General features: G+C 37.4%; 1 protein-coding gene across 2 annotated transcripts in view; it reads left to right on the top strand.

The window, feature by feature from the left end:
* Positions 1-15000, top strand: part of arhgap27 (Rho GTPase activating protein 27) — a 53045-nt gene that overhangs the window by 10434 nt on the left and 27611 nt on the right. For both annotated transcript variants that reach the window (XM_080789123.1, XM_080789122.1), the window contains exons 4-5: positions 13948-14092; positions 14682-14762. In XM_080789123.1, the coding sequence (XP_080645249.1) occupies positions 13948-14092; positions 14682-14762 (226 nt within the window). The remainder of the gene's footprint in view (positions 1-13947; positions 14093-14681; positions 14763-15000) is intronic.

Genomic DNA, 15000 nt, shown 5'->3' with positions numbered 1-15000 from the left:
AAATATGAAATAAATGCTTAAACATGTAGCTATAGGTGTAATGTTAGAGTCCACAGAAGACATGTAAATATGAAATAAATGCTTAAACATGTAGCTATAGGTGTAATGTTAGAGTCCACAGAAGACATGTAAATATGAAATAAATGCTTAAACATGTAGCTATAGGTGTAATGTTAGAGTCCACAGAAGACATGTAAATATGAAATAAATGCTTAAACATGTAGCTAGGTGTAATGTTAGAGACCACAGAAGACATGTAAATATGAAATAAATGCTTAAACATGTAGCTATAGGTGTAATGTTAGAGACCACAGAAGACATGTAAATATGAAATAAATGCTTAAACATGTAGCTATAGGTGTAATGTTAGAGACCACAGAAGACATGTAAATATGAAATAAATGCTTTAACATGTAGCTATAGGTGTAATGTTAGAGACCACAGAAGACATGTAAATATGAAATAAATGCTTAAACATGTAGCTATAGGTGTAATGTTAGAGTCCACAGAAGACATGTAAATATGAAATAAATGCTTAAACATGTAGCTATAGGTGTAATGTTAGAGACCACAGAAGACATGTAAATATGAAATAAATGCTTAAACATGTAGCTATAGGTGTAATGTTAGAGACCACAGAAGACATGTAAATATGAAATAAATGCTTAAACATGTAGCTATAGGTGTAATGTTAGAGTCCACAGAAGACATGTAAATATGAAATAAATGATTAAACATGTAGCTATAGGTGTAATGTTAGAGACCACAGAAGACATGTAAATATTAAATAAATGCTTAAACATGTAGCTATAGGTGTAATGTTAGAGTCCACAGAAGACATGTAAATATGAAATAAATGCTTAAACATGTAGCTCTAGGTGTAATGTTAGAGACCACAGAAGACATGTAAATATGAAATAAATGCTTAAACATGTAGCTATAGGTGTAATGTTAGAGACCACAGAAGACATGTAAATATGAAATAAATGCTTAAACATGTAGCTAGGAGTAATGTTAGAGACCACAGAAGACATGTAAATATGAAATAAATGCTTAAACATGTAGCTAGGAGTAATGTTAGAGACCACAGAAGACATGTAAATATGAAATAAATGCTTAAACATGTAGCTATAGGTGTAATGTTAGAGACCACAGAAGACATGTAAATATGAAATAAATGCTTAAACATGTAGCTATAGGTGTAATGTTAGAGACCACAGAAGACATGTAAATATGAAATAAATGCTTAAACATGTTGCTATAGGTGTAATGTTAGAGACCACAGAAGACATGTAAATATGAAATAAATGCTTAAACATGTAGCTATAGGTGTAATGTTAGAGTCCACAGAAGACATGTAAATATGAAATAAATGCTTAAACATGTAGCTAGGTGTAATGTTAGAGACCACAGAAGACATGTAAATATGAAATAAATGCTTAAACATGTAGCTATAGGTGTAATGTTAGAGACCACAGAAGACATGTAAATATGAAATAAATGCTTAAACATGTAGCTAGGAGTAATGTTAGAGACCACAGAAGACATGTAAATATGAAATAAATGCTTAAACATGTAGCTATAGGTGTAATGTTAGTGACCACAGAAGACATGTAAATATGAAATAAATGCTTAAACATGTAGCTATAGGTGTAATGTTAGAGACCACAGAAGACATGTAAATATGAAATAAATGCTTAAACATGTAGCTATAGGTGTAATGTTAGTGACCACAGAAGACATGTAAATATGAAATAAATGCTTAAACATGTAGCTATAGGTGTAATGTTAGAGTCCACAGAAGACATGTAAATATGAAATAAATGATTAAACATGTAGCTATAGGTGTAATGTTAGAGACCACAGAAGACATGTAATATTAAATAAATGCTTAAACATGTAGCTATAGGTGTAATGTTAGAGTCCACAGAAGACATGTAAATATGAAATAAATGCTTAAACATGTAGCTCTAGGTGTAATGTTAGAGACCACAGAAGACATGTAAATATGAAATAAATGCTTAAACATGTAGCTATAGGTGTAATGTTAGAGACCACAGAAGACATGTAAATATGAAATAAATGCTTAAACATGTAGCTAGGAGTAATGTTAGAGACCACAGAAGACATGTAAATATGAAATAAATGCTTAAACATGTAGCTATAGGTGTAATGTTAGAGACCACAGAAGACATGTAAATATGAAATAAATGCTTAAACATGTAGCTATAGGTGTAATGTTAGAGACCACAGAAGACATGTAAATATGAAATAAATGCTTAAACATGTAGCTATAGGTGTAATGTTAGAGACCACAGAAGACATGTAAATATGAAATAAATGCTTAAACATGTTGCTATAGGTGTAATGTTAGAGACCACAGAAGACATGTAAATATGAAATAAATGCTTAAACATGTAGCTATAGGTGTAATGTTAGAGTCCACAGAAGACATGTAAATATGAAATAAATGCTTAAACATGTAGCTAGGTGTAATGTTAGAGACCACAGAAGACATGTAAATATGAAATAAATGCTTAAACATGTAGCTATAGGTGTAATGTTAGAGACCACAGAAGACATGTAAATATTAAATAAATGCTTAAACATGTAGCTAGGAGTAATGTTAGAGACCACAGAAGACATGTAAATATGAAATAAATGCTTAAACATGTAGCTATAGGTGTAATGTTAGTGACCACAGAAGACATGTAAATATGAAATAAATGCTTAAACATGTAGCTATAGGTGTAATGTTAGAGACCACAGAAGACATGTAAATATGAAATAAATGCTTAAACATGTAGCTATAGGTGTAATGTTAGAGACCACAGAAGACATGTAAATATGAAATAAATGCTTAAACATGTAGCTATAGGTGTAATGTTAGAGACCACAGAAGACATGTAAATATGAAATAAATGCTTAAACATGTAGCTAGGAGTAATGTTAGAGACCACAGAAGACATGTAAATATGAAATAAATGCTTAAACATGTAGCTATAGGTGTAATGTTAGAGACCACAGAAGACATGTAAATATGAAATAAATGCTTAAACATGTAGCTATAGGTGTAATGTTAGAGACCACAGAAGACATGTAAATATGAAATAAATGCTTAAACATGTAGCTAGGAGTAATGTTAGAGACCACAGAAGACATGTAAATATGAAATAAATGCTTAAACATGTAGCTATAGGTGTAATGTTAGAGACCACAGAAGACATGTAAATATGAAATAAATGCTTAAACATGTAGCTATAGGTGTAATGTTAGAGACCACAGAAGACATGTAAATATGAAATAAATGCTTAAACATGTAGCTAGGAGTAATGTTAGAGACCACAGAAGACATGTAAATATGAAATAAATGCTTAAACATGTAGCTATAGGTGTAATGTTAGAGACCACAGAAGACATGTAAATATGAAATAAATGCTTAAACATGTAGCTATAGGTGTAATGTTAGAGACCACAGAAGACATGTAAATATGAAATAAATGCTTAAACATGTAGCTATAGGTGTAATGTTAGAGTCCACAGAAGACATGTAAATATGAAATAAATGCTTAAACATGTAGCTATAGGTGTAATGTTAGAGACCACAGAAGACATGTAAATATGAAATAAATGCTTAAACATGTAGCTATAGGTGTAATGTTAGAGACCACAGAAGACATGTAAATATGAAATAAATGCTTAAACATGTAGCTATAGGTGTAATGTTAGAGTCCACAGAAGACATGTAAATATGAAATAAATGCTTAAACATGTAGCTATAGGTGTAATGTTAGAGACCACAGAAGACATGTAAATATGAAATAAATGCTTAAACATGTAGCTATAGGTGTAATGTTAGAGACCACAGAAGACATGTAAATATGAAATAAATGTTTAAACATGTAGCTATAGGTGTAATGTTAGAGTCCACAGAAGACATGTAAATATGAAATAAATGTTTAAACATGTAGCTATAGGTGTAATGTTAGATTCCACAGAAGACATGTAAATATGAAATAAATGCTTAAACATGTAGCTAGGTGTAATGTTAGAGTCCACAGAAGACATGTAAATATGAAATAAATGCTTAAACATGTAGCTAGGTGTAATGTTAGAGTCCACAGAAGACATGTAAATATGAAATAAATGCTTAAACATGTAGCTATAGGTGTAATGTTAGAGACCACAGAAGACATGTAAATATGAAATAAATGCTTAAACATGTAGCTATAGGTGTAATGTTAGTGACCACAGAAGACATGTAAATATGAAATAAATGCTTAAACATGTAGCTATAGGTGTAATGTTAGAGACCACAGAAGACATGTAAATATGAAATAAATGCTTAAACATGTAGCTATAGGTGTAATGTTAGTGACCACAGAAGACATGTAAATATGAAATAAATGCTTAAACATGTAGCTATAGGTGTAATGTTAGAGACCACAGAAGACATGTAAATATGAAATAAATGCTTAAACATGTAGCTATAGGTGTAATGTTAGAGACCACAGAAGACATGTAAATATGAAATAAATGCTTAAACATGTAGCTATAGGTGTAATGTTAGAGACCACAGAAGACATGTAAATATGAAATAAATGCTTAAACATGTAGCTAGGAGTAATGTTAGAGACCACAGAAGACATGTAAATATGAAATAAATGCTTAAACATGTAGCTATAGGTGTAATGTTAGAGACCACAGAAGACATGTAAATATGAAATAAATGCTTAAACATGTAGCTATAGGTGTAATGTTAGAGACCACAGAAGACATGTAAATATGAAATAAAAGCTTAAACATGTAGCTAGGAGTAATGTTAGAGACCACAGAAGACATGTAAATATGAAATAAATGCTTAAACATGTAGCTATAGGTGTAATGTTAGAGACCACAGAAGACATGTAAATATGAAATAAATGCTTAAACATGTAGCTATAGGTGTAATGTTAGAGAACACAGAAGACATGTAAATATGAAATAAATGCTTAAACATGTAGCTATAGGTGTAATGTTAGAGACCACAGAAGACATGTAAATATGAAATAAATGCTTAAACATGTAGCTATAGGTGTAATGTTAGAGACCACAGAAGACATGTAAATATGAAATAAATGCTTAAACATGTTGCTATAGGTGTAATGTTAGATTCCACAGAAGACATGTAAATATGAAATAAATGCTTAAACATGTAGCTATAGGTGTAATGTTAGAGTCCACAGAAGACATGTAAATATGAAATAAATGCTTAAACATGTAGCTAGGTGTAATGTTAGAGACCACAGAAGACATGTAAATATGAAATAAATGCTTAAACATGTAGCTATAGGTGTAATGTTAGAGACCACAGAAGACATGTAAATATGAAATAAATGCTTAAACATGTAGCTAGGAGTAATGTTAGAGACCACAGAAGACATGTAAATATGAAATAAATGCTTAAACATGTAGCTATAGGTGTAATGTTAGAGACCACAGAAGACATGTAAATATGAAATAAATGCTTAAACATGTAGCTATAGGTGTAATGTTAGTGACCACAGAAGACATGTAAATATGAAATAAATGCTTAAACATGTAGCTATAGGTGTAATGTTAGAGACCACAGAAGACATGTAAATATGAAATAAATGCTTAAACATGTGGCTATAGGTGTAATGTTAGAGACCACAGAAGACATGTAAATATGAAATAAATGCTTAAACATGTAGCTATAGGTGTAATGTTAGAGACCACAGAAGACATGTAAATATGAAATAAATGCTTAAACATGTAGCTAGGAGTAATGTTAGAGACCACAGAAGACATGTAAATATGAAATAAATGCTTAAACATGTAGCTATAGGTGTAATGTTAGAGACCACAGAAGACATGTAAATATGAAATAAATGCTTAAACATGTAGCTATAGGTGTAATGTTAGAGACCACAGAAGACATGTAAATATGAAATAAATGCTTAAACATGTAGCTAGGAGTAATGTTAGAGACCACAGAAGACATGTAAATATGAAATAAATGCTTAAACATGTAGCTATAGGTGTAATGTTAGAGACCACAGAAGACATGTAAATATGAAATAAATGCTTAAACATGTAGCTATAGGTGTAATGTTAGAGAACACAGAAGACATGTAAATATGAAATAAATGCTTAAACATGTAGCTATAGGTGTAATGTTAGAGACCACAGAAGACATGTAAATATGAAATAAATGTTTAAACATGTAGCTATAGGTGTAATGTTAGAGTCCACAGAAGACATGTAAATATGAAATAAATGTTTAAACATGTAGCTATAGGTGTAATGTTAGATTCCACAGAAGACATGTAAATATGAAATAAATGCTTAAACATGTAGCTAGGTGTAATGTTAGAGTCCACAGAAGACATGTAAATATGAAATAAATGCTTAAACATGTAGCTAGGTGTAATGTTAGAGTCCACAGAAGACATGTAAATATGAAATAAATGCTTAAACATGTAGCTATAGGTGTAATGTTAGAGTCCACAGAAGACATGTAAATATGAACTAAATGCTTAAACATGCAGCTATAGGTGTAATGTTAGAGACCACAGAAGACATGTAAATATGAAATAAATGCTTAAACATGTAGCTATAGGTGTAATGTTAGTGACCACAGAAGACATGTAAATATGAAATAAATGCTTAAACATGCAGCTATAGGTGTAATGTTAGAGACCACAGAAGACATGTAAATATGAACTAAATGCTTAAACATGCAGCTATAGGTGTAATGTTAGTGACCACAGAAGACATGTAAATATGAAATAAATGCTTAAACATGCAGCTATAGGTGTAATGTTAGAGACCACAGAAGACATGTAAATATGAAATAAATGCTTAAACATGTAGCTAGGTGTAATGTTAGAGACCACAGAAGACATGTAAATATGAAATAAATGCTTAAACATGCAGCTATAGGTGTAATGTTAGAGACCACAGAAGACATGTAAATATGAAATAAATGCTTAAACATGTAGCTATAGGTGTAATGTTAGTGACCACAGAAGACATGTAAATATGAAATAAATGCTTAAACATGTAGCTATAGGTGTAATGTTAGAGACCACAGAAGACATGTAAATATGAAATAAATGCTTAAACATGTAGCTATAGGTGTAATGTTAGAGACCACAGAAGACATGTAAATATGAAATAAATGCTTAAACATGTAGCTATAGGTGTAATGTTAGTGACCACAGAAGACATGTAAATATGAAATAAATGCTTAAACATGTAGCTATAGGTGTAATGTTAGTGACCACAGAAGACATGTAAATATGAAATAAATGCTTAAACATGTAGCTATAGGTGTAATGTTAGAGACCACAGAAGAGAGAGTTTTTTTAAATCTTTCACTCATTATTATATCTTATTGGTATGATAATAGTCTTCACATGTTGGTTCGTCTTTCACTCATAGCTTCAGGAGGATACCTCATATGAATACTTTCACTCATAGCTTCAGGAGGATATTCTCATATGAATACTTTCACTCATAGCTTCAGGACGATACCTCATATGAATACTTTTACTCATAGCTTCAGGAGGATACCTCATATGAATACTTTCACTCATAGCTTCAGGAGGATACCTCATATGAATACTTTCACTCATAGCTTCAGGAGGATACCTCATATGAATACTTTCACTCATAGCTTCAGGAGGATACCTCATATGAATACTTTCACTCATAGCTTCAGGAGGATACCTCATATGAATACTTTCACTCATAGCTTCAGGAGGATACCTCATATGAATACTTTCACTCATAGCTTCAGGAGGATACCTCATATGAATACTTTCACTCATAGCTTCAGGAGGATACCTCATATGAATACTTTCACTCATAGCTTCAGGAGGATATTCTCATATGAATACTTTCACTCATAGCTTCAGGACGATACCTCATATGAATACTTTTACTCATAGCTTCAGGAGGATACCTCATATGAATACTTTCACTCATAGCTTCAGGAGGATACCTCATATGAATACTTTCACTCATAGCTTCAGGAGGATACCTCATATGAATACTTTCACTCATAGCTTCAGGAGGATACCTCATATGAATACTTTCACTCATAGCTTCAGGAGGATACCTCATATGAATACTTTCACTCATAGCTTCAGGAGGATACCTCATATGAATACTTTCACTCATAGCTTCAGGAGGATACCTCATATGAATACTTTCACTCATAGCTTCAGGAGGATACCTCATATGAATACTTTCACTCATAGCTTCAGGAGGATACCTCATATGAATACTTTCACTCATAGCTTCAGGAGGATACCTCATATGAATACTTTCACTCATAGCTTCAGGAGGATACCTCATATGAATACTTTTACTCATAGCTTCAGGAGGATACCTCATATGAATACTTTCACTCATAGCTTCAGGAGGATACCTCATATGAATACTTTCACTCATAGCTTCAGGAGGATACCTCATATGAATACTTTCACTCATAGCTTCAGGAGGATACCTCATATGAATACTTTCACTCATAGCTTCAGGAGGATACCTCATATGAATACTTTCACTCATAGCTTCAGGAGGATACCTCACATGAATACTTTCTGTTGAGCGACTATGAGAGATTGATGTATAAGTCGCTGAGAGGCGATGGGATGGGCCGGGTGTCAGACGCGCTCCGCAAACAAAAGGATTTCGCTGGGTCCAAAACAATACTTTTAAGGTGTTTATTAAAGTAAAGCATAACTTAAACGGTGCTCCAACATAAAGCAAATTGGGTACAGCGATCCAAAGTAAGTAAAGTAAATAAATAAAGCAAATAAAGCGGTCAACAAAAGTGCGGCTTCCCACACACCCCCTCTCTCTCACTGTGTGTGAAAACAGGTGAACTAGGTGAGGTATTCAATGAAACAGGTCCGCCCCTCTGCCTGTCAATCAACCACATTAATCACCCGTGACAGCCCACTCATTGCATAGACATAATTTCCAATTCATGGCTCTTACACGCCAGCCCCTAATTATTAGGTTATAATAATTACATCAAACATAATAGGAGGCATGAAATAACAGTACTCAAATTCCCGAACTTTTCTTCCTTTTGCATTGAATGAAAGTCTTTCTTCACCCGAACGCAAGTCATTTTCCGGGTAACACACTCGTCAAAGTCAATATCCAAAGTCAAAAACAGTAGAGATGAAAAAATACTCAAGTGACTGTATTTGTAATCCAAGGGAAAGTAATTGTAATCCAAGGAAAAGTAATTGTAATCCTTTTTCCACCTAAGTCCAACAGCTCATGGAAATTGTTCGCTGATCCTCCTCTGCCTCCTGGATCAAACAGATCTTCGTTGTTGGACGATCGAGGCAGCTATTCTTTGTTTCAATGCGTACCTGACGCACAAGGCCGGGCTTGTCCGGAAAGGTTTGTAAGACTCGTCCCATGACCCAGGAGTTCCTAGGTGCTGTGTTGTCCACGACACCTGCTGGGCCATTTTCCGCCGCTGTGCATTGAACTCTCCTTTTTTTTCTCTGTTTCTCAGTCTTTTTCTCTGCCAGCGAGACGACTCTTCATCCTCTGCCTCCTCTTCCTCTACCAGTCCTTCCACCTGCTCCTGAAACCTGGACTTCTCTGTGGCTTTGCTGTCCCTGTCCACAGCCAACTGTTTTAGTCTTGTCGCCACCTTTTCCTTTTTCACCTCGACTTCATGAGCCTCCTTTATCAGGGCCTGATGGTTGAAGAAGTCTGGGTTGTAAGAACCTCCAGGAGCGATCACTTCTACTGCAGGGAGACCAGAGGGCTCCGCATTCATCTTCTCTGGACGCTTGACACGTTTCTTGCCAGTCTGCTGAAGGTACCATTGGTCCCCTTTGTCCTCCGTCTCTTTAAACTCTCCTCCCCAACTGTCAAAGAAGTCTCTTTCTGGGTCTTTGCTAGAGTCTGTCACTGCTTTCTTGGGGGTCCGAACGACCGGTCTTCTGTTCAACGGCTGTTTCTGCCTCTGTTCATCTAAGTTCACGACAGACACCCTGTTCACCAACAACTTTGGCTGCCGACAATCCATTGCATCGTTGCTCTCCCCTTTAAGCGGTCCGTTCACAGTCCAGCCAAGCATCGTCCTGATGGCATAAGGACCATTATTTACACTGCGAACGACCTGCAATGGTTCTAATGCCTCAGGAACATTAGTCCCTATCAATAGCTCAATGTCACCATCGATCTCAGGCAGTTGAACATGTATTAAATGAGGCCATCTCAAAAGGTCCTTCTGTTTGGGAATATTCCGCTTGTGGACGGGCATGCACATCTGTGTGTAAGCATTGGGAAGGTTACAGAAGTGCTCCTCGTTCAAACCAGCCACTTCCAGTCCGGACACGCTGTAGCTAGAAACAGCTTTCTCTTGGCCCATCGTCCTTAACATAATGTTTGTCTTCCTCCCGGTGAGGTCAAGTTTGTGCATCAAGGCTTCAGTGCAGAACACGGCAGAGCTTCCCGGGTCCAAGAAAGCGTAGGTGGTAATAATCTTGCTCCCCTTCTTGGACTTAACCTGTACTGGGACGATAGGCAGTTTACCTTCGTCACCAGCCCCAGTAAGGCCACTCGATACCACTGTGCCCTCCACTGATATCCTTGACTTCCGATCCGATAGGTCAGACCCGTTGTTCCATTCTCTCTGAGTGTTATGAAGTACGGTTGGATGTTTCCGACCACAAGTTTGACAGGTAATCTTTTTCCCACAGAATTTGTTGATGTGTCCAACACTCAGGCATCCGAAACAGACTCCATTCTCTCTCAAGAAGCCTATCTTCTCTTCGTGGGGTCTTTTCTCCAACTGGGGACACATATCCAACGGGTGTTCTTCTCCACAGCACAGACATGTGTTAATTATTTCTTGAACATGTTCCTCTTCAAGTCCATGAGTCATGGTTTCCATGGGGGTCACAGTGGTGGCATAGCTAGTTCCTCTCATTCCAGATGGGTGTGAGTATTTGCTCGCGCCTTTAGGTGTAGTTGGTGGCGGGGCATCCTGTATGTTTCCAAATATTGGGTCAGTTAGAATTCTCACCTGTTTCCCAATAAAAGCGGTAATGTCTGTAAATGTAGCTCTACGTTTGAACTTTTCCTGTAGTTCCCAAGCTACATTTCTCCATGTATCTCGGAGCTTGTATGGCAACTTTCGTATAATGATTATCATATTTGCGGGCATGTCCAGATCATGCAAGTATTGCACTTCCTCCATGGCGTTACAGCAGCCTCTGAGGAAAAGACTGTACTCTTGAAGAGATTTTACATCTTCGATTGTAATGAGCGGCCATGAAAGAGCCTTGTCCATGTATGCGGATGCTATTTTCTGCTCATTTCCAAACTCCTCTTTTAACAGAGCCTTGGCTTTAGCATACCCCCTCACTGGGTCTAAGTGCTGGCAGCTCCTGACCAGTTCCCTGGGAAGACCCGTTGTATGCTGCTCCAGGTAGTACAGACGATCGCTGTCCTTTTGAGTATTATTTTCTACTCCATTTTCAAAAGCCTTCACGAAAGAATGGTATTTTAGTGGATCTCCATTAAAGATTGGCACCTCTCTTTTTGGCAAAGAGGAGAGGCAATGTTGCTGGATCAACAGTGTGGTAATTTCATTTTGCTTTCGCATAATGCTAAGCATCTCCCTTTGACAGTCATTTGCATTTGTATTTCCACAGTTAACATTTTCAAAATGAGCATTTGGATTTTGAGAATGAGCCCTTGTATTGTCATGATTAGTTACATTTGAACCATTGAAAACATATTGCATTTGTTGAACTGGGCGTGGCCTAGATTCCTGGTGCATAGCTGACGGAGGCTGTGATTGTGAATGAATGAATTGAGAGTTGGTTTTGTCCTTAGGCCTTGTGGGTGTGAATGGATTGGCATCAGCGTTGAGAGTTGGTAGTTTTCCTTGTGCCTTTTCCACATAAGAATTCATACCATCCACAGCCTTTGTTTTTGAGGATCTCCCACTTACGACACTTTGAGATTTTAATACATTTAATTTTGCTATTTGTGCGGCAATGTCCTTATCCAGTTTCCATTTCTCCTTTCTCTTGCGCAACGTTTCCTCCTGAGCTTCAAGTTCATGTTTGTCCTTTAAGTTTTTCTGTTCGACTTGCATGGCTGCCAAGTCCAATTGAGCCAACAGACATGCAGAGGAAACCCTAGAAGTGATGGAGTTTTGTGTACCAGATTTTCTTCCCACGTTTGACACACTGTCACTTGGTTGCACATCATCTTGAATGTCATGATGTGTTATGGACATACTTATTGATGCCGCTGGCGTCACTGAGGGAGATTTATACACTGTGGGAGGAGCGTCCACGTGCAATTGTGAACAAATTTCAAATTCAGTTTGCTCATCACTCTCAAAATGCCCCACCATTTCCTCTGGCTCATTCAACCAATTTTCCACGTCACCTTTAAATGTATGGCTGTATTTTGCAATGCTGCCAAACCATTCATTTTGTCTTTCCCTTTCCTCATCGTCAGGCAGTAAAGGCAATAATGTGTCATGAGACAATGTGGCTTGTGCATGATGTTCATTCAATGTAACCAACAAAGACTTCACGGTCAAAACATTTCCCTTTTTTTGCATGAATGATTTCATTTGTGGTATAATGGATTTCATTTTATTGACAGAAAGGCGGCGCTCCCGTTCAAGCTTGTCAATTTTATTCAGCGCGGCCTTAGCCGTTAGCACAATCTCTCGTTTTCCACGCTCCATTTCTGACTCAGAACTGGTAACCTCCCCAGTATGTATTAGACTCATTTTTCCTTTTAATTTTCCATTCGAATTATTTGTGCCACCAACACATCCACAATCCGCCCATTAAAAGGAAACGTATCCACAAGACATCATTCATTTAGTATTCAGTAGCCTAATTTTCATATGCAGCGCAGCAGTTCAAACAGACAAGCGGACATTCATTTATTGACAGCTACGGTATACGAGGATCCTTAATGAACTTTATTCCGAGCGTCAACTCAACCCGGGATTGACAGGTAGGCTGATCAGTGATCACTCGTCCCCAATGGAGTATAAAGAATATTCAAACTGCGTTCCTTCCATTATGCAGTTTACACTCGTCACTCGTACCTGACTTTAGTGGTTGACTTTGACAGTTACTCAGAATGTTTGTGTCATCCGGATCCTCCTTCCTTGTCTCCGACCGTCTTCCTTGTTATTGTCCACTTGATCCATATCTTCTGCTGTGTAATGCCGTCGTTGACAATGCCATTTTTGTTGACAATGTTGAGCGACTATGAGAGATTGATGTATAAGTCGCTGAGAGGCGATGGGATGTGCCGGGTGTCAGACGCGCTCCGCAAACAAAAGGATTTCGCTGGGTCCAAAACAATACTTTTAAGGTGTTTATTAAAGTAAAGCATAACTTAAACGGTGCTCCAACATAAAGCAAATTGGGTACAGCGATCCAAAGTAAGTAAAGTAAATAAATAAAGCAAATAAAGCGGTCAACAAAAGTGCGGCTTCCCACACACCCCCTCTCTCTCACTGTGTGTGAAAACAGGTGAACTAGGTGAGGTATTCAATGAAACAGGTCCGCCCCTCTGCCTGTCAATCAACCACATTAATCACCCGTGACAGCCCACTCATTGCATAGACATAATTTCCAATTCATGGCTCTTACACTTTCACTCATAGCTTCAGGACGATACCTCATATGAATACTTTCACTCATAGCTTCAGGAGGATACCTCATATGAATACTTTCACTCATAGCTTCAGCAGGATACCTCATATGAATACTTTTACTCATAGCTTCGGGAGGATACCTCATATGAATACTTTTACTCATAGCTTCAGCAGGATACCTCATATGAATACTTTCACTCATAGCTTCAGGAGGATACCTCATATGAATATGAGTATTAATTCAATCAAACAATCCCCAACAGCCCCGCCCCGGAGTACAACCTGGGCCACGCGGTTCGGCCCGTCATCCCCAGAGCCAGCTTGGACCGCAACGCTCCCGAAGGCTGGACCCTCAGCACGGAACCAGACGGGACCTGGGTGTTCACCTGCCTCACCTCCCAGGAGCAGGTTAGTGACCTGGGTGTTCACCTGCCTCAGCTCCCAGGAGCAGGTTAGTGACCTGGGTGTTCACCTGCCTCAGCTCCCAGGAGCAGGTTAGTGACCTGGGTGTTCACCTGCCTCAGCTCCCAGGAGCAGGTCAGTGACCTGGGTGTTCACCTGCCTCACCTCCCAGGAGCAGGTCAGTGACCTGGTGGTCTTCACCTGTAGACAAATACAAGAATCCCAAATGCCAACTTCTCTGCCCATTCGCATCGAGTCCACCGAAGTATTAGGTGTGAATGCGATTATGCGACCTTAGTTTAGTTCATGCTCAAATGTGAATCTCGATTAAAGTGCGTATTGTCTTTAGTCGGTAGTTGGCTAGTTGCTACGTTCAAAATGTGTCATCTGGAGCCATAACTACTGTGGCTTTAAACAGACACCATCAAAGTGCTTAAAGACTTAAACATCTTAAAGTCTCTCTTGTAGAAAAAACATAAGAGTGACTACAATGAACTGAACAATGAACTGGACGGCCAAACAGTGCTGCACCGTTCTTGGTCATATTTAGGTGATCATGTCATGTGATCATGTGATGATGTCATGTGATCAACAGTGGATCAAGTCATTGGACGATCGAGGACAGACCTACTACTACCTGAGAGACGGATCCAGGTCCCAGTGGACCCTCCCTGAGGTAACGTTACCACCCTAAAGATCTACAAGCTACGAGCTTGTAGATCTGCTATTTTTTTTTGTTTTTTGAAAATGTGACACAAATCTTTGAATAATACTCTTTCAGAGCGAACGTTTTTAACTCAAATCTTTGCTTCTGGGGGACGGGGGGGTCCCTGGAACAGCATATTTTCATATGGGGTTTTCCCGCGGCCAAATACACATATGATTCTAGGGGTCCTTGACGTGAAATAGTTTGA

This window comes from Protomyctophum bolini (assembly GCF_963924005.1).
Source record: "Protomyctophum bolini genome assembly, chromosome: 18".
NCBI lineage: Eukaryota > Metazoa > Chordata > Actinopteri > Myctophiformes > Myctophidae > Protomyctophum > Protomyctophum bolini.
Note: the sequence above shows the minus strand (reverse complement) of the source record. Positions and strands in the feature narration are given on the sequence as shown.